This window comes from Neolamprologus brichardi, chromosome 2, assembly GCF_056152115.1.
Source record: "Neolamprologus brichardi isolate AB-2024 chromosome 2, ASM5615211v1, whole genome shotgun sequence".
NCBI classification, from domain to species: domain Eukaryota; kingdom Metazoa; phylum Chordata; class Actinopteri; order Cichliformes; family Cichlidae; genus Neolamprologus; species Neolamprologus brichardi.
The window spans coordinates 2497545-2521965 of NC_142105.1; the positions used below are offsets into that span (position 1 = coordinate 2497545).

A 24421-nucleotide genomic window follows, 5' to 3' on the forward strand; every position below is an offset into this window, starting at 1 on the left:
AGTGCTGTGTTGTGTGTGTCAAACGTTGATAATTCCACCATCAATTCAACCAAACATTTGGCAGATCTGTACACCGATGAAAGGTGGCGGTAATGCGGGCGGAAACCCGTACACGCAGCATTACCAAAAAGAAGCGGTACCACTAGGTGGCGGTAAATTACTTACAATTGGTTTGCCACCCGCCATTAGGGGCCATAGAAGAAGAAGCAGCAGCAACAGAAGAAGAAGAACCATAGCAACGATTAAATAACTATGGCGGTCACAACTGTAGTCAAGTGCGATCCAGAGTTCTTCTATTTATTTCTCTTGCTTACTGTCGTTACTGTAAACACAACAGAGAGCGACTTTAATACGACGGGTTTTGATGCCTTCAATCTTATTGATAATGTTACTGAGAGTTATCCGCGTACACAGCCTCCAGTGTCTGAGAGCACGACCACAGCTCCGAGCTACAGCACCGAGACGCCGAACCTACCTGCCGTGCCCCTGCCAGTCTCCGGGCACCTACCCACTCCTCTCACCAGTGGTAACCTGTCGCTGTGATTTAACCCCAGTTTCTACCCCAGTCCCCCCGTTTTTAGCACATGTTCACTGTTTTTCTTTGTCCACCAAAATAGCTTTTAGGTAATTCAGTTTGCCAGCTACTTTCAGAGATGTGAACACATTCAAATTAAACCCATTAGCCATTGTACCCATTATACAACTGTGGCTAGGATATCTGTTCTCTCGGAGGTAGTAAGGAAAATGTTAAATGAAGATATTTTAACGTAGCGTTTGATCTGACCTTGTGGTATTTTATGTTTTTCATTCGGATAGATAAAAACTTGGGATGCTCATTAATGCAGGTATATACAGACTCTTCGTTTAAGGAGAGCATGCGCATGCGCTGACACATAGACCTGTGTATGAATAATACGACCGCTCTGACATTACTTCTACATAACGTACACATTCTGAGATTTTTGTGTTTCTTTATTTTTAATAAGACCCATTCTGAACTCTAAAGTAGTTACATTTATTTTGAAATAATATTCTGACACGTTACCTCTTCCCAAAATGTTTACTCTCCTTTACAGTGATCCTTTAACCTCTCTGCATTTAGTACATATTTTCTAAATAATTATTGAACTTGTCAGAATTAAGTCCCATTGACCAGTTGTTCACAATCAGTCAGAGTAAGAGCTCCAGTGCAAGCTCATTCCCGATCCTCTCCTGTGATATCAGTTTTATTTATTTTTATTTATGTGTTTAGCATGAATTTGATCAAATAGGGTGTGGACAAAATGAACTACATTATGCTTAAAGGTTTTCCTAATATGTTGCCTCTTGTGTGTATTAATGGCTTGAACATTAAACCTAGTTGTACACACAACTGCCGTTTCACATTTGTACCATTTGTAATGTATTGAATGCATTAAGACTGTTTGTCATCTAGAAAATATGAACTATGACCTGTGTGTGTTTGTGTGTCAGCTGACAGGTTATGTCCCTGCGATGAGCAGATGGATGTATGTGACATCAACTGCTGTTGTGACAGAGTGTGTAGTGGGGATGTGCCTCTGTTCACCAGTTGCTCATATCCCACTGTGAGGTATGTAGAAGTCCAGCTGAAAATCGTCTCTGTTTCTACTAATGGGCGACAGTGTCAGTTCACAAAAATAGATTTTTCTCCTCTTGGCTCTGTGTTGTATAATTAATAGATTTTGTTAGAATTGTTTTATGTGCCAATGTGTGGTATTGCTGTATTTTATATTAAAAAACAGTGGTTGGTGCAAACAGGAGCAAAGTAAGCATTTCTTTAAGTTTCAGCTTGTTAAACAAGTGGTTTAATAACGGACTCTTATTGGCTTTGTGGTGGCTTTGATCGTGTGTGTTGTTGTCGTCCACGCTAGAAAAACATCACTCCACCTGAGTTCACTGAGAGAAATGTTGGCTGCTTTGGCCAAATTGTAAAAAACAGTTTACATGCACACATGCGCCCAAATATTAAATAGTCCAAACACATCAAATTTTAGCCCTGCTTTCTTTCCATAGCCTAATGCACTTCCTTTAATAGGACTAAAAAAAACCACTCAATTAAAACAACTGTTTGTTAGTGAGGGTTAACTTCAGCTACAGAAAAACTCATAAATGTGACTCATAGAAGAACCATTAATCCCCCAAACTGACCATCAACCTAACAGTTTAAGACTTTTAAGAAATGTTATTACTGAGTGAAAACATTCAGTGGTTTGTATGCTTGTTGTCCTACTGATGGACAGCTGACTGTGGAAATGTTCATGCACACTGCACTGACCTGATCAAAGCAACAGTAAACAAATGGCAACACTCTGTCTTCTCTTGCTAAAAGAGAATCCATAAAAATGTTTCCCAGTAGAGCAAATAATTCTGCATTTGTCTGCGTGTCCATAGCAATAAGCTCCTTCTTTGTCTTTAATCACTTTGCAGTGGCAGCAAGCAGATGTGCAGCCACGATGTAGCGTTCTACTCTTTAAGGAGAGCAGCAGACGGTTATTCAGAGCTGCAATCATCTGTTCAGAAGGAGACCAACTACGACATCTTCTGCATTGAGTCACAAAACCGTAAGTCAGCAAATGGACTTTTATGGAGTGTTAGAGTAAACGCTTCAAGAAACCATTTGCACACAAGTTTGGTAAAGTTAAAAAAGGCAAATTTAACAGTGTGTTATTTACAATATTATGTATAACAGCTTCCTTAAGCTCATCTCAGCTAGTTTCTTTTTACCTGCAGGAGTTGATGGACTGTCATATCCCTCTCCCGCTCTGCCAACTGACAGCAACTTTGTGTCGCTCTTTAAACAATTCACCAGCTATATGTTCAGTTTAGAGAAAGTTAACCAGGCGTCCTCTGTAAAGCTCCAGACCTCAGGTGGATACCAGGTGAGGAGTAACTGCTTATAGCTCATGTAGCATCAGTAAGTTTGTCCACATCCAATCAGTCAGTGATTTTTATTATTCTTAGATAGTCCATGAGTACTTTAACATATGAAGGTATGTTTAGTCCAGAACATGTGAGGAACTTGAACACTCAGTGAACTCCTTCATAGGTGAGTCTGAACATTTTCCTGTCTGTTCATTCTCTGCTGATGCTTCGGCTTTTCAGTACGGGGATGTGATTGTGACGGCAGGGGCGGCTGAACAGAGAGAGATCTTGCAGCTGCCAGCTCCCGGTGTCACTGCTGATTGTGTGGATAACAGTCCTGCAGGTAATGCCTTTGTACTTGTAAATTATAGAAATTAAAATGTATTCATTATTATGACATCATCACTTTTAACTATGAGTAGCGGTGTTTCCACTGACCGCTGTAGATTTACCCGGACACTTGAAAAGAGAGGGGGAATTAGTTTTTCCTGCAGCCTGTAAACTCACCACTTGATGTCACTCAATCCTATCCAGAGTCCTTTAATGTCGTAAACATTTGCAATTTGCAAACTACTCCCCATGTGGTGGTGAAACTGAAGCAAACTGGAAATGGAGGCTGTTTGCCTTCAAAATAAAAAGTTGCTCCTTTTAAATGTTGGGGAGACCAAAACAAAATCTGTCTGGATGTCTGTGGTGATGTTGACTGACCAAGTGTAAAGAATGAAATGAGGCAAAATTATCAACCTAGAGAATTCAAAGACAACCCAAAATCAAAGTGAAAAAGTAATGTGGCAAAAATTTCATTGCAGCATTTAAGAATATTTCTCAGAAGCTGGAATCGCCCGCATGTGTTTGTATGCATGCCTGACAACGTCACGGCGTGCTTGTAATGAAACAGTGGTTGGTGTCCTGGGGGATCTCCTTCCAGATATTAACCTGGGCCTCACTGAGCTCCTGCACAGTCTGAGGTAAAACCTGGCCGTATGGGATGGACTGAAACATGAAGTAAAAAACAGGACTTACTGCATCAGCATTGGGTGTGACAGTGGGTCCAAAGATTTCATCCTGGATTAAATCTTTCTCTACAATCAGGACGCCCTTGCCTCGCCTGTAGAGGTCTGTGCATCAATCCATTGACGTGCCTATGCAGACCATCACTGACCCACCACCAAACCAGTCGTGCTGAACGATGTTACAGGCAGTATAGTGTTCTCCAAAGCTTCTTTCATATCTATCACATGTGCCCAGCATAAACCTGTTCTACTGTGTGTAAAGCACTGGGCACCAGTGGTAGACCTGCCAATTCTGGTATTCTATGGCAACTCCCAGTCAGGATACAAGGCAGTGGGTGCAGATCCACTAGAGGACGTTGGGTCTCCAGGCCGCCGGAGACACAAAAAACCTTCTGGTAATGGCTCATATTGAGCTGGACTACTTGGGCAACCTCTGCAAGGTCCAGCCTGGTGTTATGAGTAGTGAGAATGACTGTAGTCCAATGCAGGACTAGTGAAAGAACAGTCACAAAACATGAGAAGGGAAAAACTGCCAGAGGCCTCCACATAAAAAACCCACACCTGTTTTGTCTCATTGTTGTCTTTAAGTGCACCTGTAATTTTGTTAACAGCAACTCTCTGCTCCTTAACTGGACAGATCATGCATGGTTTTCATTTGGCAGAGATGCAACCTCAAACGGGATTTGTGTCTCTGGCTGAAAAATGAATGTGTTAACCACTACACTATGTAGCCATTCTCTTTCTGTGTCAGTCTTTACTTATGCCCAGAGTTTGCATATTTACTGTCACTTTCTTATTGAACAGCAGTTTCTTTGTTTACATCCTGTAAAGCTTTATGAAAAGGATGAGAGGCTTTTTCATCAGTATGAACGATGTTGTTTTAGCTTTCCTGGTTTGTTTGCAGCTTTCCTGAAGGATCAAAGCAGTCGGTGCTCCCGTCGCGTGGTCCTGGATCAGGACTGCGGCCGTCTGCCAGCCCTCAGCATGGACAGCTACACTGACACCCAGCTGTTTAGTGTGAGTCTCACATTTACTGAGCTACACACTGGTTGGCTCTTAAAAATCCACTCTTTAATACAGTGTGTTGTTGAAGTGAAGTTCACTATAAGCCCAGGAATTATAATGTCATTGAATTTGAATTGCAACTAATGAACAGCATGCACACCTGTTTTGTGTTCCTTAACTATATATAGTTTGAATATAGATCATTAATTAAAAGGTTTAAAGTGAAATGTTTTGTGCTTGACAGGATATGAGCACAGACGCAGCTGTAAGTATCCTGACCTTTCTCTATTTAACTCTGAAACAGTTAGTATGTTTATCAGAGTTAAACATACTAACTCATTTATCAGTTAACTGATAAGTTGAAAAGAAATCCAAGTTAACAAGATGAGGTCACAGACTCTTAAATGTGTTCATTAAAACAGTGTAGATGTTATAAACAGTTAATCTGACAAAACAGAACCTGTATACACTAGCTTTGTGCATTTGTAATAGGCACTAAGTTTTTTTTTCTTTCTTAGATATATTTTTATTAAATTGAAGCAACAAAAAAAAGAGATACACACAGAATTCCCATATGGAAAAGATATATATATATAAATCTTATAAACTTTGTATCTGTCTTGTGTGAAACTTGTATGAAAAGCATACAAGAGTGAAAACAGATATAAGATCCTTTGAAGAATTATATAATGAAACTTGTATGTTTTGGATACTTACTAAAAAAATATATGAAAGTAATGAGAAAGTGGCCACTTTCATGAGTAAATCATGTAAGTCTTTACTATTTCTTTTCCATATGGGTTATGACATGGCAAGCAAGTAGATTTCACAGTGGTTGTTTGAGCTGACAGAACACAGATTAATGACACATTCACGTATCTTTTAATTGCTTGTGTCAGTGGCTCTGAGTTTTAAACATATGTGTTTGTGTAAATATGTATTTGCAAGATTAGTTGATTAAGCAAACAAAGTTGTTTTTAGCTGTAGAAAGATTATTTTTGATGCTACCATTGCACCTCATTTCCAGCTGTTTCCATCAAAGCTACAGTCATGGTATAAAATATACCCTATGCAACTTCTAAGACTACAGATTGACTTTATAAAAAACTTTACCAAGTTTAAAATGAGGTAAATACAATATAAGATGAATTTAGCAAAAACCGAAAAATAATACATTTCATTTCATGATCTGAAACATGACAAATAATAAATATAACAATTTTTTTCATAGCACTGCAGCTCTTGAATTTCTGTGAGCATTGCAGGTTCTGACCTTGCGGTGAATTTGTTGGGGCATCCAGTTCTGGGAAAATTGGAAAGTATCTTGAATGTTTCCTCCTGTGACAAATATTTCAATTTTCGATTGTTTTGCCTTCATAACACGTCCCAGAATGATTTTTTTTTCTTCTTATCATCGTGTTAACAATCAGCTTAATCCTCTGGACGAGCAAAATGTCTTCATTTTTGTTAAATACATAATCAATACGGTATAATTTATTTATTTTAACCATGACTGTACACCGCTAAATTTGGTTTTGATGCCCACTAACATCCTTTAATGCACCAACTCAGTCATATTAATATAAAACCTGGCTCAGATAATCTCATGTTGGTATGTAATGCATAAAATAACCAGGTGATCAAATCTATGTTCAGAATCTTGCCAAACACCTTTAGGTAGACCAGGACATTTAGTAAGACACAGACAGCTGACAGCTTCTCCTGGTTGTGTATCCTTTGATGTTGCTACATGCTGTAAGTTGCACAACACGCACAAACAAACTTGAGGTTAAGTGCTGCAACGCAGTAACAGGAACAGTGGCACAACTTTCTGCTCAGTTCCTAAAGAGCAACTAGCAATCACTTATTTTCACATTAACATTCAGAACACAGTTGTGTTTAGATTTTACTATTTACTGAGCAGTATTCGCAGCATGGTGTGCTGTTTACAAATGTTATGATGTTAGACAGCCGCTGGTGCATTCTGTATCGTAGTGCAGTAGTTTTAATGTGTCAGAAGCTCATAAACACAGTTATAAAAAGTGTGAACAAACTGAGATGAGTCCCTGCTGTTGCTGGAGGTTGTTCCTGTGGTGGTGTCTTCAGTCATCCTGCAGTCTGCAGATCACACTCAGACTGAGCTGAAGATCACAGGTGGAGAAAACATCAGTCCTGTTCTCATCAACCCCACCCTCTGTGGAAATGTGGTGCTGAAGGTGAGTCACACACACTGGAGTTTATATACATACATATTTGACATTCATTAGCATACAATGTTGATTGAGTTACATAACATAGTATAATAAATATAGCATAAATATATTATACAGTGATACATCCTGTAATGTTGTTAATTTATGACATTTAGTTTATTTTTTAATTAGACCTGTTGTTCCACTGAGTCATCCACTCCTGTAGAAAATATCACACCTGTCTGTGTTGACGTCTTTGCTGTGCTCTCCACAAACACAGAAGATTTTTTTTCTGAAAAGTAAAGTCTACAGGTGTGACCACGTTACACTCTGGTTTAAAATTGTGTGCAATAGTCAGAAATATCCTCTTCCTGTTTTCTCTTTTCTGGATGATGATTATCACGAGTCCGTGTAGCCTCGCCTCTCTCAGTGCGCCCCAGGGTGGCTGTGGCTACAATGTAGCTGCCATCAGCATTGTGTGGATGGGTGTGTGAATGGGTGGATGACTGGTTGTGTAAAGCGCTTTGGGGTCCTTAGGGACTAGTGAAGCGCTATACAAATACAGGCCATTTACTCCACACGAACACACAGGCACGCAGGCATTTCAGAGAGATGCAAAAGTCTGGACACACCCAGACATGCCTGTGTTGTCAGTTATATTTGGAGGTGGGACGTGAAAGTACATTGAGGCAATTCATCCACCTTGAATTGTCAGTGCCAATGTTAGCTAATATATGACACAAAATCATATTTAAAAAAAACAAAAACAAGAACAAGTCTAATTGCCACTGTCATATAAATCAGTATCCTCAGTTTATCCACAGATGTTATTTAAGGGAAAGTGATGGCACTCTAAGAATCCTGCATAGACGTCTCTGGGACAATGGTGCTGTCTCATAGCTGTCCCCAAAAACACAATCAGCTTTCCAAAAGGGAAACATCTCACGCTTTTCCAGTGACGCGTGCATCTAATTGTATTTCCATGTCTGGTGCCATTCCCTTACATCTAAATGAAGCAATCTAAGCAATACTACGTCTTTATTTGTTAACCACCCCAACACTTCTCCCTATTTAATAGTTATATGCAAAAATAAGTTAATTGAAAGTGTGTAATTAGAAGATTATGTCTCCTCAGGTTGTCTATGTGATAAAGTACAACCCACAGGGTAAGATAGAAAATGCAACGGTGTCTGTGGTGCTTGGATTTGTAACTGAAGCCGTGCTGCGTTTGGAACAGGAGTTTCAGGTCACGTACATCCAGGTAGTATGTTCAAACAAACCTATCTATGTGTAATGTTTTTTTCTCTGCGTGGGGAAATCATAAAGTCGTATTTTTATTTTGGAACAATCAGTCACAAATGTGTTAGCCCCTCACAAAAGCTGGTTAAAATGTCCTTATTTGAGTAGCGTGTGGGTGAGGCTGCTTTTCCAGAATTGTGTACATGAGGTGATGATGTTAAGGATAAAAGTGGGATGTTTGAGTTTACCTGTACATGTCCTAATTATCTGAAACTTTGACCACTGTATGTGACAGTAAATAGGTTCAACACAGCTTGTAGTTGTGTTACTTTGGAACCAAAAAGGTTTGACTTCAAAACTATGATTGCCAGCTTGTCTTCTGTCTCTGTGTTGTGTACTTCTGCAGCTATTCACTGGTAGAGATCAAATCAGGTGCTGAATGAGGGGATTTGTTGGTTTCACAGATTCGTTAGTTTTAATTGCCCTACATTACATGCAAGAAGTGTTTAGTAATTTAGGAAAACATGTTACTCCTTGACCATTCACTAAATCTGAGTAACGCTCTGTGTTTTGTGCCTCCTGAACAGGCAGATGGGGAAGACGTGAATGTCCACTACAGCGGAAATCCAGGTTATGTGGTCGGCCTGCCGCTCGTGTCTGGAACAAGAACAGCTGAATATCCTTTATCTGGATAAATGACAGATTCCCCTCATTGTTGTACTACTGCAGGCCCATTTCTGTTAGCGTAAAAACAAATAAATAAGATAACAATTTTTTTGTTAAAAAAAGTTTTATAATAAAAGATTAAAACTATAAGTAAAAATCAATTTTTTGAAATATTAATGGGAAGATTTTAAGTATGAAAATTTGCTGCCAGATTTCAGACTGGCTTGTGGTTCAGAGTTTCTAAAGGAAGAGCTTTTAGCTCAGTTTGGGTTCAGGAGACAGACACTTTCTCTACTTTTAAGATAAAGAGAGATACGAAATATAGGCACGTGCTAGTTGAAAACGTTCCCAGGACAGTTCTCCATTATCCTTTTTCATTTCCCAGGCGTTTATGTGCCACTACTGCATGTCATAACTTTTGTTTTATCTCTCCTGTGTCTTTCTTTTTAAAAATGTGTTCAGCGTCCATGGTCTCTCCATGCTCTTTACTATCAACCCCTAACTATCTGTGGCAGAGAAGGATTTTGTTGGAACTTTCTGTTAAAAGGGGGTTGTAGCGACTTCCACAGTCGCTAGAGGCCGGGGATGGAGCCTGCCTATATGCCTGACGCGCTGTCAACTTTACGCAATAATGCGAGAGGTGGAATTGTTTGCTTTTTTTTTTTTTTTAAAGTGATTTGAGAGTTTACAAAATAATGTGATCCTCTCACGATTTGGACTCTTACAACATCACAGACTCTAATGCAGTGGTTCTTAACCTGGGTTCGATCGAACCCTAGGGGTTCGGTGAGTTGGTCTCAGGGGTTCGGCTGAGCCTCCGCCGTGACATGCACGGCTCATTTTGTGCACCAGTAAAAAACATATGTATGTCTTGAATTTGAAAAAAATCTTATTTTATTTTTCACTAAAGAGGGGTTCAGTGAATGCGCATATGAAACTGGTGGGGTTCGGTACCTCCAAAAAGGTTAAGAACCACTGCTCTAATGTAACAAAGCAAAACATGTTGTGCAGCGGTCAACAAAAGCTACGGCTACCCAGCCCTCCTCTCTGTCGAAATCAAAACCAGTGAATGACAGACTGACAACGCCCTCTTAATGTCACCGCTAGCACCCACATGACTCCCATTACACATCACCATAGCAACCAAACAAATGAAAACCCAGTGATCGTCAAAATTCAATACATTCAATTATGGCTCCTACAAAGGTTCTTCCTTCCCGCTATCACCGAGTGCTGCCCGTAGGGCATCATCTGATCGTGCACTATTGTTGGCTCCTTAGCTGTGTGAAACACACAGAGACAATTGTTGTTGTAAACTGAAGCTCTATAAATTAAACTGATGAAAGACGTGTGATGTTTTGATGTTCTCTAAGAACTCGGATTTGTCCGTAACGTTCCTCTCCACTGGGATCGTCAGAAGCGTTGACCTCAGAGACACTCTGTCTCTGCTCCTCAGCACTGAGGACCAGGACTGTCTGCAGGGTCCACATCAGCGCTCACCTGTCCTCTTTGGTCAAGACTCTGTGTCTGGCTGCCTGTTAAGGCACATCATCCTCACATTTTATTTATCACACTTAATGTAACAAACGCTGTTTTTTCTTTAAAATTTCTGATGGCAACTTTGTTCGATCCTGCAGGTTGGAAGATGGTGTAAATTGCACTATTGTCTCGCAAGAGCTTCTAGGAGTTTTGAGAGGATTTAACTATCCTTATTATGTGGCTTCCTTTGGAAACTCCCGCCTGGACAATCTCCTGGACTGGGTGCCAATCACGACCAACTTCAATCCCACAGTGAGTGAGGTCAACCAAGGGGCACAGTATCTTATGATGATCACTGTCATTGCACTGAGTGACGAGTCAGGGAGTAATCTTAGATCACTTCATGATGATCTAAATTAGGGGTGGGCGATATAAACGATATACGATAGAAACGATATAAATTTGGCCAACGATAGAGATTTTGACTCTATCGCGATAGCGCATGTTGACGATGTCATCAAGCTGCGCTTGTTTTGGTCGAAAGAATCGCAGCGGCTAAAATCATTATCATCTGCAAATTCATACCAAAGAGATGAAGCACTTTTGAAATACGAGGAAAGCCAAAAACTGCGCTTTATCGAGTGGAAAAAAAGTTGGCGCTCATCCTCCAGCTTCACTGTGCTAATCACGTAGCACAGCATTATATACCAGGTAGTCCAACTTCAGTAACCCTACAAACGTCACTGCTGTTTAGTTTTCTGTCTTCATTTATGTTGGAAGTGGTAGCAGAGCTGTACGTTTGAATTAGTTTCAAAAATCTCTCTGAACATGGTATGTCATGTTTAGGTGTAAACTAGCGAGCTAACTTCCTGTTAACTTCTAACTCCGTTAAATTTAATAAATTCTGTTTTCATGGATGTCTGGATGTAAAACTTAATTGTTACACCCGATAAAGCAGCAACGCTGATGATTTTATTAAAGATTAAATAATTTAGACCGTTTTTAACTCTCAGTGTTCGTTTGACTTTGGGACCTGAAATGGACGGAGTTTTGGACCCAGATTACTCCGCGAAGCTCCTCCCTACGGCAGCCGTAATGCTCTAACAATCCATCAAGCAGTGCGGCTTATCAAAGTTGTACTAAAACATTTTTAACAGATTTCTGCAGCCAAAATCGGTTCGAGGTCAGTAAGCACAACCAGAATTCATACATAAGGCACACTCTCGATTTTTGAGAAAATTAAAGGATTTTAAGTGCGCCTTATAGTGTGGAAAATACGTTATACAGAAGAAAAGAATATATCGTGATATATATCGTTACCGCACATGCTTCAAATTATATTGCGATGTGAATTTTAGGCCATATCGCCCAGCCCTAATCTAAATTGAGGTCTGAGGTCTTAAACAGAAGTGAATTCACTGTCAAGCATCATGTTTTTGACTTGTAGGAAGCTCCAAGTTGCAGCATCCCATTGTCACTGCACTTAGAAATTAAATGGACCAATTACGGGTCCTTCCTGAATCCTCAAGCACAGATTGTGAGCATCAAAGAAGTAATTCAGAGCAACACCAGCAGTTTGGTAAGACATCGTTTCTGTCGGAGCATTTATAGCAGAAAGAAACTGCAAGCAGAGAGAATCATTTGTACTGTGTCTCACACAGACCCTGTTGTCCAGAGGCAGCAGTGTCCTTCCAATCAGAAGCTCAGTGGCCTTCATCCCAGTATCTGCTGCTGCTCTTCCTGGTTACAGGGCCACACCTACCATCAATGCCAAACTGCCCTTTGACTTCTTCTTCCCTTTTGTTTGACCCAACTGCAGCTTTCACTTATTTAAGCTTCCCCATAAACACTGGTACAGTGTGTGGTCATCACTAGTACTGTTACTGGACCATCAGTCTGCAACTGTGTATTGTGTGAATAATGTACATCTGAGTTTTCCCTTTTTTATAATAAAATTTAATACATGGTTTCACATTCATTTCTCAGTTCTTGAAATCAATGGTTTAAATTTGTTCTAACAGATCAAACAGAACTCCACAATCACATTAAGATGTAGTTTTATGTACAAGTTATTCTGCGTTTCACTTATTTACAGGTGTTTTAGGCTTTATGGCATGAAAATCACTAACATGTATATACTGGAAATTCATGATGCAAGTGCAGTCCCTTACTTTGTCTCCATCACCACAAGGACAGGAATGATGACATTAAATCTCAGTGCAGTTAGTACTAAACCATTAAATGTTCTGTAGCATGTGGGTACACGTAGCTCTGCAGCAGCGAGCTTGTCGAGTTAGACGTCTATGCCGTGCTTCTTGAGGAGGGCTTTCAGGTTGTCGTTCTCTTGTGCCTGCAAACACAGACAAGAATCATCTCGTTACTCGTGTCACATACTTAAGCCTTCTGAGTAACAATATGAAGACTTTCAAAGTGGATCATACAACAAGGAGTGAAGCCTAAATTGCTAAATAACACACACCTTTCTGTATTACTGCTGTGAAATTTACAAAACAGACAAAAAGTAAAATAATTAAGTTATAATAAATATATCTGATATTCGCCGTGGCACAGAATAACAGTCACCACTCCCTCAACAAGAAAGGAAATAACAGACAACAGCACTGGTTTTGTTTATAGATGCATTTGAATATATACTGTGTATATAATTTATATATTTTTTACTTAATTTTAATTTTATTGAGCGTCTGTATCGTCTTAGCTGTTTTACTGCTACAATGAGGATTCTGATACTGACCTAATGTGCATAGAGATCTTATCAGTAACTGTATTCATCAGTCAGTCAGCAAAATGACAGTTTTGCAGTTCTGCCTCCTGAAATCCAGAGCAGGACTGAGCGTGTTGTGAACGATCTGCCATCATTACTGCACAGTTTTTGTGGAATTCCAGGCCTAAAGAGTTCCCCCACTGGGACTGTCCATTTGGGAACTTGGTGTTTTAATTTGTTTTAAGAGGCAAGCTAACTAAGGATAATGTTATCCTACTGTAACTGTGAGCTCATTAACATTAAACAGAATGAAAGAGTGACTAAAATTAAACAAAGCTTTAAAAAAGAAAAGGTCAACTTTACAGAGTTTGCTTTCGTTATGAGTTTGGCTCATGTTGGTTCACTTTAGCTCCCTAATAATGTTACTAAACGAGTCACCTCTCTGTCCTCACACCAGGAGTGAATCTAAAGTATGAAGCTTTTCTGACTTTGCCACACGTCTGGAAAACTCTCGAAGTTGAATCCTGAAGCAGTGAATGAGGCGACATCTCTACTAAGAACCTGAGTGACCTCGTCCTCAAGGCCAAGGTCAGATTTTGTGAACACAAGAACGAGGCTAAGTAGCACGAGGGCATCCACTAAAACTCTCAGACAAGCTTGTAGCCCAGTGACATTAACCAATCAAGGTCAGAGGTCAGTTTTTCTGAAAATCTGAGGATTTTTGAATTTATACCATAGGTGCATCTACCAGGAGGCTGAGGAATGACACCAGTATTTTTATGGTCAGGAGGTGTGTCACTGGGACCTCGTTCTCTAGATAACGAGGTCCCAGAAAATAATCTGACTTTTCGGTAACCAGGCAGTAATCTGTAATCTCTGTGCAGGGGTGAAAGATTCCTGACACACTAAGCATCTCACAAGACATAAGTAGTCCAAGCCTGCCATTATCAGCAGTAATCTTCATGAATATTTGACATCACCAGTTTATCACTGCGCTCCTGTAGCTCAGTGACTCTTTGAACCAGGTGGTCATAGCTCTCCTTCAGCTTGTGAATCTTCTGGTCTGCACGGGTCTTCACTGACACTAGGATCCCTACAACAAAATAAAAAATGGTCAACATTTTTAAACTTTGCCCTGCTAATCATGACATTTGGAACTTAACATCAGTCATTTTGATCTCATATAAAAACAAAAAACAAAACCTGCAAATACAACAATGTGAAAAAAATCTAATGTATTTTATATTCCCAATCTGCTTTGCAGCAAGATAAAAATGTATTCTGTTAGCAATTTGAACATGAATGTAACCAAGGAAGACATAAATGAAGACGATCATAAAAGAGAGGAGGCAAGAGGAACCCAGAGACATGTGATGTTGTTGCAACAGTATTATTTGGATAAGTCTGAACAATTACAAATTGATGAGCTGATTAAATAATCAGAGCCATGACCGTTGGTTTATCATTTCATCCATTTCCTGTGAACACTACAGAGTTGCACTGACCGTTGATTATCCTGGCTACCCTCCAGAGTCGGAGCAGGATCAGAAGACCTATCCCATCAAAGGCGTCCTCGTGGAAGATGAAGACGATGTCCAAGATGAAAGACACCATCACCACAAAACCATCAAACACCTCAAATTTGTGCAGGAAGAATTCCAAGCGGTATGCAAACATCTTCCCAGCCAGCTCCAACATGAAGAAGGTGAGAATAGCCAAGCTCAGGTAGTGAAAAACCTGAAAAACACATGACGGTGTAGTAAAAGCTCAGTGATACCCACGGGATGTTTCTTAGACTGTGAAGAAAAGTTGCTTGCCTCTGGAGCAATGTGGCCATGCTCGAGCTTGATGACAGCCAGATCTATGAGCAACTCAGCCAAGACAAAGATGGCGTCCAGGATCACCAAACACACAACCAACACCTGCAAGCAGAGACGGTTATGATGTCAGCTTCTATTATAGTTTTCAAAGTAAAAGAAAAAACTGATGGAAGGTAGTTGAGCTCAAAACCAGTTGTAGTTGAACTAAATCTAACATCTGAGATTGTGAAGAAAATAAAGTCCTCTTGCTTTAAACTTTCTTGTCTTTTGCTGCATTTTATTGAGGAAAAATATGGAACAATAGCTGAGTTATAAACTGCTACAGTTACAATGACGCTATTTCTGCATAGCCCATTCAATACCTGTGTTTCACTGTTCTATGGCATAATCCAGTCAATATTCAAAAAACGATGAGGAATCCTCTGAAACACTTGCGGGTTGGAAACTGTGGACTATTCAGCCAGGGATCAAACCACCAAGCTTCTGATTAGAAGATGACCTGCTCTACCTCCTGAGCTAAAGCCACCCCACTGCTCAGAACAAAACTTCGATAAAGGCACGTAAACGAGAATGAGCAGTTTGTAGGGCTGGGGGAACCTATATAGATGAGAACCATAAGGAGCGTGTATGGAGGCGTGGTCAGACTCCTGAAATTCTGTTACTCTAAATCTCCAAAACAATAGCAGCCGCTTTAAAAGCTGAGATGATGATCTCGAACAGAAGCTCAACCAAATTTACACTGCATACATTTTTTTATTTTTATGGACTTTTCCTGGAATCGTTTGCCCACCCTTATATTCTTCTGTCATTGTAATAGCTTCGTAGCTTTGGCAGACAAGGCTCAGACAACAGTTTCTTTGGTACATTTTCTGAAAAGACTGCAGCGACATACCTGGAAACGTTCTGAGCTGTACAGCCTCTTGAATGAATCCCTAAATGTTAACGTAACTGGAAGCTGTGCCGTAGCTGGACTCAACTCCTCGCTGGAAACGTGCAGTTCTTCCTCGTCGCTCTGGACCACGTGCTGGTCCCCCACAGCAGTGAAATGCTTCAGGTACCGAGACATGATGGCAGGTTGAGGGATGAAGAGAGAGGACCACGTCCCACTTCAGCGCACCTTGGAGAGAAGAACACGAGTGTGCATTTCACTTTAAAGCCATGAAGTGTGGAGCCATAAACTGACGTTTTGCAAGCTGTAGTTCATAAAGTTGAGCAATGTTGCAGGTTCCACTTAAGACCAAAGATGGCATATGTTCAAAACGCTGTATACCTTCTCTGCAGATTTCTCCATGTTAGTCAATCCCAGTTTACTTCTCCTTTTTTAGTATTTGCAACATGCTACTGACAAACCAACCTTTTAGTATAGCATACAAAGGAAGCTGAGGAGTTGCTTACTCAATAGATCTGGAAGGAAAAGTCATAAGACTGGTTTGGTTATCATGAAAATCCATCCTATCAAAATGTCATGATATCAAGACTGAAGGGCTGTTGAGCCCAGAGCTCCACAGGCTGATGTACAGATTACGAAGCAGCTATGGGTGCTCTGTTCTTAAACTATAATCAAGTGACAGAAGCACCAAACCCCAGACATGTTTCATTAACTGCAGAGCTAATAATCCATCTTACATCTTAAATTTACTACAAACATTTCCGCAAAGGTAAGTTTTAATTTCAGCTACTACTAACACACTTTTCATATGCGTTCATCTGTGATGTGATGGAAGATGTGCAGCAGAACACGTTATTTTCGAGCCTTACTCTGACGCAAATGGTCATTTTACAGGCGTTTTTAACTATCCTGGTGTAGCACTTAAAAGTACAAGAAGTCAGAAAGTGAGCGTAAAATTTCCGAGATTCTGCAGCACTGAGCGCAGCTTTGTCTCTTCAGGTCTGCTGGATTTTTCTGTTTATGCGTCTCAGACGTTGGCAGGAGGCTGAAACTCGTGATAGACGCGTCCATCCCTTTTACTTTTGCCATGTAAGCATTTTATACTGAGCACAGCGCAGGCCGGACTCTGCACAGCGGAAGCTGTTATTTGGTTTACACGACTAAACGGTGACAGCAGCTTACCTTCACCGTCCACCTTCTCCTTTGACTCTCTCAACGCTCCTCTCAGAGAAAGTTACTCGGCGTCAAAAAAAACAAAAACCTAAAGAACCTCAAAACTCCGCCTCCGTCTTCAGACCTACCTCCGCCCGCTTCTGTCCACCTACCCGCCCCCGCCCGTTTTTTAAATTTGTTTTGCTTTATTTTGTTACCTAATACCAAACGTTTATTTCATTATAGCCCATTTCATAAAGCTACTTAGCATTATACAAATCTTTTTTGAGCAAAACTGAAATATTGCTGACAAAAAGCTCTAGAAGAGCTGCCCCTTTCCCCGTTTGCGTTGTTGCTCTAATTTTCTTTCTCCTCCATAATAGCGACACTGAGCGTTATGTTCGAATATGAGCTGATTGATTGATTTCCATCGGTTTATTTATATTCATTATCTACGTGCGTTTCATTTAAACATTTATTTAAATCATCCTTGATAGTGATGATATAGATCAGTGGTTTCCAAACTTTTTTCCCTTTGTTTTACAGAAAAATGTTCGCGCCCCCCCTCGCGCGCGCACGCACGCACGCACGCACTAACACATCCTCCAACCACACACACCCATATTTTGCTCAATTGCGGTTTATTTCACACCTCAAACATTTAGTAAACAATTAAGCAAATACAAGTAATCAGCAGGTAGTAATAAAATAAACTACTAACTGTTTTACGCTGCGTCTGCACCTACACGGTATTGTTGAAAACGCAGCTGTTTCGTCCACGTAAACGGCGTTTGGAATCACCGAAAACTGAGATTTTTTAAAACTCATTTTTGCATTTAAGTGTGGACGAGGAATACAGAGTTCGTCACTTAACATCAAAGATATGTGCCTTTTTCACGTCAGCTGTGCGCCACGTTATTGTTTACATGAGAGGAATTGCAGAATGGCAGATTAACAGTATTTGTCTCTATCTTCAGGTTTTACATGCTTATATATAAACACGCAGTTACTGTCCCTCCATTTACAAAGGCAGAGGCATCACGGTGTGATTATTTTACTGTAGTTGTTCTTTTCCTGTGTAATAATATTCAACATTGCTGTCAATAAATTTTTCAAAAAAATGTCTCTCTGTGCAAAATAGGTTTAAAAACATAAACAGCTGTTGGATGCTGTTTGTCCTGATTTGAACGGGGGAACAAATCGTGGCAGGATCAGCCTGATGTTATTTGTATCCTGCTGTAACTTTACTGTATAAAGAGCAAACATCTCCAACATGTCAGGAGTAGTTAGTCATTACAACAAGTGTTTGTGAACTAAAAATCAAGAATGTAGGATACTGTTTGTCCGTGATTTAAACAGCCCAGCGCTGCTCCCGACGCAGGAAAGACCAATCCTGCAGGGAGACCTACCTCGGCACTTGTGCAGGTGAAGCCAAAGAGAAGATATGCGATGCTTCATCTCCTGCTTTGCGTTTCTGTGGGCGCCCCGTGCTAGCAGTGTCCAAGTGTTGTTTTTTTTGTTTTTTCCCTTGTAATGCAGCGCCCCCCCCCCCCCGCAATGGCTCTGCGCCCCCCCTAGGGGGCGGGCCCCACACTTTGGGAAGGTCTGATATAGATAATGGTACAGTACCCTGTAACAGGTACCTTACAGTCCACACCGCAACTATTAAAGAATTATTATTCTTTAACGTGTTTTGGTTCTATTATCATTTTTATACTGAAAATACCCTGAACTGCTAAAAGTCTTCTGCCTTTGGTTAGATTGGTTAGGTATCAGTGGAGCCCTGTCATACAAAGCGGGATTTTATCTTATCCAGGTAACTCTGGGGTTGAGCATGGGCTCGCTTCTTACAAGTGTACATTGGTAAGCTTCCATCCAGGTTTGAAAACAACAGACATGAACTCAGCACTGAAAAATCATTTTTGCATCATTTTTCACTTCCTACCTCTGCAGGTGTGTTCTGCTGTGTAGCTCTCTTTGAATTTCTTGATGATAGGTCTGCCTTTAGTGCTGCACACTTGGAAATGTTGTGATAACTTTGCAAATCCTTCTGCTCTGTGAGCATCAAAAACTTTTTTCTCAAGTCTAAACTGAGTTTGGACTTGGTTTTTTTTTTGTTTTTTGTTTTGGGCATGATACTTTCTCCGTGACAGCTCAAAGCCATGCTGAAGTTTTTATGCTGTGTGTAAATTGGAAGATAAGCCTCAGTTTCAACTTGATTTGCAAGCTTTGACCATAACAATGTTAAAGCTGGTCATTGCACTGCAGTGGTTTGTGCTATGCCTCAATAAAAAGGTAAATTCTTCAGGGGGCCAATAATACTGAGTCTGATCATTTTTTTGTCCTGAAATTATTCTGTTATTGTGCACAAATAGAAATATCTCATGATTTCTAAAGAAAACTAGTATGTTTAGAAATTTTATATATATATATATATATATATATATATATATATATATATATATATCTGTATGGCTATCTACAATGACGACCTGGCTTTTGTTCTTACAGTTTTCTCTGAAATATCTGATTTTATTGCAAATTCAAAAATCATTTTTGGAGATTTTAACACTGTATTAAACATTTAGTAAATCACTCGCGTAGATCAGCAACTCTAAGGCATGTAGGATACGTCAAAAGAAAGGAAAAGAAAATATGAAGGATTTTGGTCTTGGCGACGGGGACTCAAAAATGTAAAAAAACATGGATTGTATTTTTTTTTCTCTGCCATACATCAATCACTTGTTTTCCTACAAGCAATTCTATTATTGAAAAAAAAAAAGAAACTTACAGAATATATTCTATCATTATGTTTCCATACACAGAACCCATTTTAAATCATACACATGGCAGTTTAATAACCACCAGATATGACAGATTTATAAAGACTTGGCTAACTTTTTTTTCTTTCTAGAAGTAAAGATCATTTGTTTGAATAAAGTTAGCCAAGTCTTTATAAATCATTATTCATCATTAACTTCTCATAAAAGAAAAAAACAGGAAAAAAATTGGAACACAATATTGAGTGAAAAATTTAACGACTAACAGACAGACACACAACAAATCCAAACGAACAAACACTGAAAGAACTGCAAAATGCTAAATTATGACTAATATTTTATCTAAAAAAGCAGAATTTTTTCTATAAGAAACTTTAATATAATACATTTAAATTCAGTATTGAATCAAGCAAATTCTTTGCAAATCAGTCACATTTCTGGACAACACTGTTAATTCAATTTACATTTATTTATATGGTGTGAACTCACAATAGTCATAGTTTAAGGTATTGGATTGTAAGGTAAATACCCTACAATAACAATAACAACAACAACAACAACAACAACCTCTTTGAGCAAACGGGAAGTAAAAACTTTTAACAAGAAGCTCCGGCAGAACCAGGCTCACGGACGGGCAGCCAGGAAGACAAGACAAACAACACACTGTAGAAGAGAGCCAAAGATTAATAACTAATGATTAAATGCAGAGTTGAGTATAAAAAAAACTGAGTGAAAAATAATTAGTTCTCTATTCATAAAATCTGGACCTTTTAGTTATGGACACACAAAACCAAATGTTCAATAGTCATATTCAATAGACAGCTCAGCTCCTCTCTTCACTTTCTATAAGAGTCTAAAACAAAAAAAACAAAAAACTGCATATCTGGTGCCACATGCACTTAGGGACATGTTTGAAACATGGTGTTCAATGTGATACAAACTGATTTGCACAGAAGTCCAATAACCAAACACCATTTGGGTTCAGATCAGGAAGCTGTTGCTCCAGTCACACCGCTAAATGAGACTTTTAATAACAGGCAGAGTGTTACAACAGTTACTGTGTTGATAGGAGTTATGTGGGTTAGTTCAGCTTCACCACTAGGGGGCAGTCTAAACCAAATTGTGATATATACTGTTTTACATGCATGGATGTGAGCCACGTTAAAAAGAAAGAAGCTCGCTCACTACTACTGATGTTTTATTAAAAACACGACAGTTACCATACGGAACAAGCTCAAATAAGTTGCATTAAATAATCAGTGTAGATTATCACCAACAAACCTGCCAGCAGCAGCTGCCAGTCTTAATTTTAACCCAGAGTAGTGTAGTTACATTGGTTTCAAAATGTGGTTGTAGATATGAAGGTTATAAATTCAAACTACATTAAAACAGCTTTAAAAAAAAGTTATGATCACTACTATAACACTATACAGATAATTAGCTTTGATTTAATCAGAGTTCTGTCTTTGCCAGCATGTAGTCCAGTTGGTTTTATGGTTAGTTTACTGGGGGGGGGGGGGGGGGGGGGGGGGGGGGGGTTGCGGACACACGCACACAGAGTTTTTGTTTTCCTCCCCCCTACAACTGCAGTATTCAGGAACCTTCAAATATACATTTATCACAAACATCAAATGTCTTGTTCCATTTAGGCATTTATAAAAGCAATGACACATTTCCTGTTCAGTTTATTCACCTTTTAAAGAGGAAGCTTGACAACACAAAGTATTTCTCAAATAAAGATGATTCCATCACCATCACATCAGGCCAATAAAACAACAGATGACAAATGTTGAGCCAAAATGAGGAACAATCATGCATTTGTCTGTTATTCAGCCTCTTGTACCATTGTATAATCAAACTTCAGCACCACATCATCTTGCTGTTTTTGTTATGACCCCAAATGAGTGATGCCATAAACTTGCAGTAAAGAGTTTACTAGAAAGCCGTTTCTCATAATCTGCAAACCTCACAGTTGACATTTGGGGCTTTCAGACAGAACGTTGGTTTAAGGGATTTCAGCATTTGCTTCATTTTTCCAACCAGAATTTACAGCCATCTTTTCTCTTCAACCTCAGAATTATCCAACTCAAAATGTACACTTGCTGTACTCCAGTGTAAAATGTGTTCAATATGACTTATTGATGCTGCTGCTTAGATTAACAGACATTAAAAACAAACATTTTGATAGATCTGGTTTTAAACCTTCAAATGAGAGATTAGAGACAAAAATAAAAATAAAAACCCTCGTCTTGAAATCTAAAGCCCCTGTGAGGTCGAGGTATGCAGACAGAACTCCACATCCTGACATTTGCAGAAACTGGTCGATGTAGCCAAGACAGCAGTTGCATCCAAGTCATCCAAAACTGCCTGTCAGGATCCCTGTCGACACAAAACCAAAGCACAAGTATTACTATTATTATTCAATCTGCACAGTGAAGGTAACTGAACTATTACCACAGCATGTTTCAGGCCTTCAGTCAGGTTCTGGTAAATGGTTTTTACTGAAACCTGTGCCAAAGGCCTGACTTTCTCTCCCAATACTAAGATTCTCCAGCAGAGATGAGCCAGTCTCTGTCAGAGCAGTACAAGATTGGGTTCACACCATTTCTCCACATCCTTCATGTACATCACACATACCTACAGTCAGCATGAGCTCCTTGCAGCATAATGTTATTATTCACTAATCAGTGCATACAGGGCAAACACTTAAATACAAGTGAAAGTTGTCAGTGAGACCCACCTTCAGTCTCTAGATATCAGCACCACCATCCTCTGCCTGCAACACAACCACAACCACTGTTATCTCATCTATTCACAACAGCCTTCATGCTCAGCGCCAGGCCAGTTACACCAGGAATGACAAAGATGTGAACACGACAAGACTGCTTAATAGTTCAATGCAGAACACGTCTATAAACCGAATTAAATTTACCTTTACGCCTAAAGGCGAGCAGTGTGCAGTTCTATTCCATCACCAACACTCAGCCTTCATGTTTGTTTAACACTGGGTGCCAGCACGTCTGCAAGAGAAAACACGAGTGCAACATCAGGAGAGTCTTCAAGATGACAATTTGTAGGTGTTCACATTTAAGGAGTTTTTAATTTGTCTGCATCTTCAGACTCAAGACAAAAATCATACATCATCTGAGAAGGGATCCAAGTGAAAACGCAAAGTGAAACTAATGCAATGGCACAAACCATGTTCACATCAAGCCCCATTTTCTAAACTGAAGTCAGGGAGCGCACAAACGTGCCAATTTATTCTCATGTTGTCACAGTTACTTATATGGCAGCATATTTGTGAGAACAATGAAGAAATATGTAGATCTATTTAGAAACAGACAGTTGCAAAGGGAATCTCCCCCCCCCCCAGAAAAAAATCTAATTACAAAAAATGGAAAGTTTATCTAGTTTAAACACTTTCACTTGGCATTTTCCTTGCCCATGTCACTCAGTACTATAAAAGCTATAAACAGAATTAGGCAAAGGGGAAAAGACTGTCTTGAACAGACATGCCCCCACAGATGTTTTAATTGACTGGCTTTTATATGTCTGTTTAATAGCCAATAAATCACTTTCTAATTGATCAGTTAGTTTCTTGGAAATGTTTTATTCCCAAAAGCAGATTTCTCAGTTAAGCCTTAACCGTAATACTTTAAATCTAAAAGACTTACCAACTACAGTCACGGCCTGTGGTGTCAGTTCCGTAGTAACAACATGGCGGTGCCGCAGAAGTGTCCACTGCAGCCGGTCCATCTGAACCCACTGGGAAAAAGAAGCGCGAAACCAGTTAAAAACGTCCGACGTAAGAAGTACTGAGTAGTAACAGCAGACATCTGTGACATCTGGGCTTACACTGCGATTTTTGGCCCATTTTGAGCCGATTTTTCAGTCGTGCGACCGTTTTGGCGATCGGCCAGATTTTGGTCACCGCAGCTTCTCACACTGCGCACGCGCAAACGTCGGCGAAAAAGACGGTGCGGCACGGCAGTGCAGCGTGTGATCTGGACACAAGCGATGGAGGCACTTGTAGAACTTTGGAAAGCCCATCCGAGCCTTTTCCATGTGGCCTCACAAAATGATCACGACCACAACAACCGTGAAAATAGTTGGATTTACATGCTGCCCAATCACAGCTGCTTGATCAATGTTTCTCATTAGCAATTTAGCAAAGTTGACGGTGGTGGTGTGTTAGTGAAAGAGGGAGAGCGAGCGACAGATTATCTTCATTTTTATGGACGCACAGTGTGAGCACTCAGGTCGCGTCAGAGCATCGTGGCCTACGATTTCCAACCCCTGCGAGTCAATCGTGCAGTTTGAGCAGGAGCTGAAAAAAATCGCACAGTGTTTGCCCAGCATAACGTTGCTCCTCGCACAGGAGTAGCCCACAGACTGGTTGTTGCACATATTGTTTGATGCCGTCTCCCACCAAGCGCCCACAAGTAAACGCGGACTGCCATTGCACTACACCCGCTCTGCGTCATAAAACGTTCGAGTCCTGTTTTAACACAGATTTGTCGCATGGATAAATTACACTCGCTTTAGTCTTTTCTTTGTCAAAGCACGCACGGGCCTTTA

The 24421-nt window shown here is 39.9% G+C and overlaps 2 protein-coding genes and 1 long non-coding RNA gene across 3 annotated transcripts; 1 reads left to right on the forward strand and 2 right to left on the reverse strand.

Annotated features, from left to right (window-relative positions):
• The first annotated feature begins 208 nt into the window (after positions 1 to 208).
• On the forward strand, positions 209 to 12449 carry LOC102786248 (tectonic-1-like). The gene is made up of 14 exons (XM_087846083.1): positions 209 to 526; positions 1474 to 1591; positions 2449 to 2582; positions 2752 to 2900; positions 3124 to 3226; positions 4801 to 4913; positions 5146 to 5166; positions 6983 to 7117; positions 8229 to 8354; positions 8920 to 9008; positions 10404 to 10541; positions 10636 to 10789; positions 11925 to 12056; positions 12139 to 12449. The coding sequence occupies exons 1-14, from the start codon at positions 253 to 255 to the stop codon at positions 12283 to 12285; spliced, it is 1833 nt and encodes a 610-aa protein (XP_087702209.1). The 5' UTR covers positions 209 to 252; the 3' UTR covers positions 12286 to 12449.
• On the reverse strand, positions 12411 to 16136 carry hvcn1 (hydrogen voltage-gated channel 1). Its single transcript, XM_087846088.1, has 5 exons — positions 15915 to 16136; positions 15020 to 15124; positions 14708 to 14939; positions 14183 to 14295; positions 12411 to 12827 (listed from the first exon to the last, which is right to left on the reverse strand). Exons 1-5 carry the CDS (start codon positions 16086 to 16088, stop codon positions 12771 to 12773), a joined length of 681 nt encoding a protein of 226 aa, XP_087702214.1. The 5' UTR covers positions 16089 to 16136; the 3' UTR covers positions 12411 to 12770.
• A 5549-nt stretch (positions 16137 to 21685) lies between these two features.
• On the reverse strand, positions 21686 to 23792 carry LOC102794420 (uncharacterized). Its single transcript, XR_015720692.1, has 4 exons — positions 23699 to 23792; positions 23518 to 23608; positions 22776 to 22863; positions 21686 to 22619 (listed from the first exon to the last, which is right to left on the reverse strand). It is a non-coding gene; the product is annotated as an uncharacterized LOC102794420 (long non-coding RNA).
• Between the last annotated feature and the right edge of the window lie 629 nt (positions 23793 to 24421).

Excerpts from the sequence above, each read along its gene's own strand:
- LOC102786248 (XM_087846083.1), top strand. The coding sequence starts at position 253 with ATGGCGGTCACAACTGTAGTCAAGTGCGATCCAGAGTTCTTCTATTTA. Across the intron at positions 2,583-2,751 it reads CTGCATTGAGTCACAAAACC|GAGTTGATGGACTGTCATAT; the intron begins GTAAGTCAGCAA and ends TTTTACCTGCAG. Across the intron at positions 10,790-11,924 it reads CGACCAACTTCAATCCCACA|GAAGCTCCAAGTTGCAGCAT; the intron begins GTGAGTGAGGTC and ends TTTGACTTGTAG.
- hvcn1 (XM_087846088.1), bottom strand. The coding sequence starts at position 16,088 with ATGTCTCGGTACCTGAAGCATTTCACTGCTGTGGGGGACCAGCACGTG. Across the intron at positions 14,940-15,019 it reads ATGGCCACATTGCTCCAGAG|GTTTTTCACTACCTGAGCTT; the intron begins GCAAGCAACTTT and ends TGTGTTTTTCAG. Across the intron at positions 14,296-14,707 it reads GGTAGCCAGGATAATCAACG|GGATCCTAGTGTCAGTGAAG; the intron begins GTCAGTGCAACT and ends ATTTTGTTGTAG.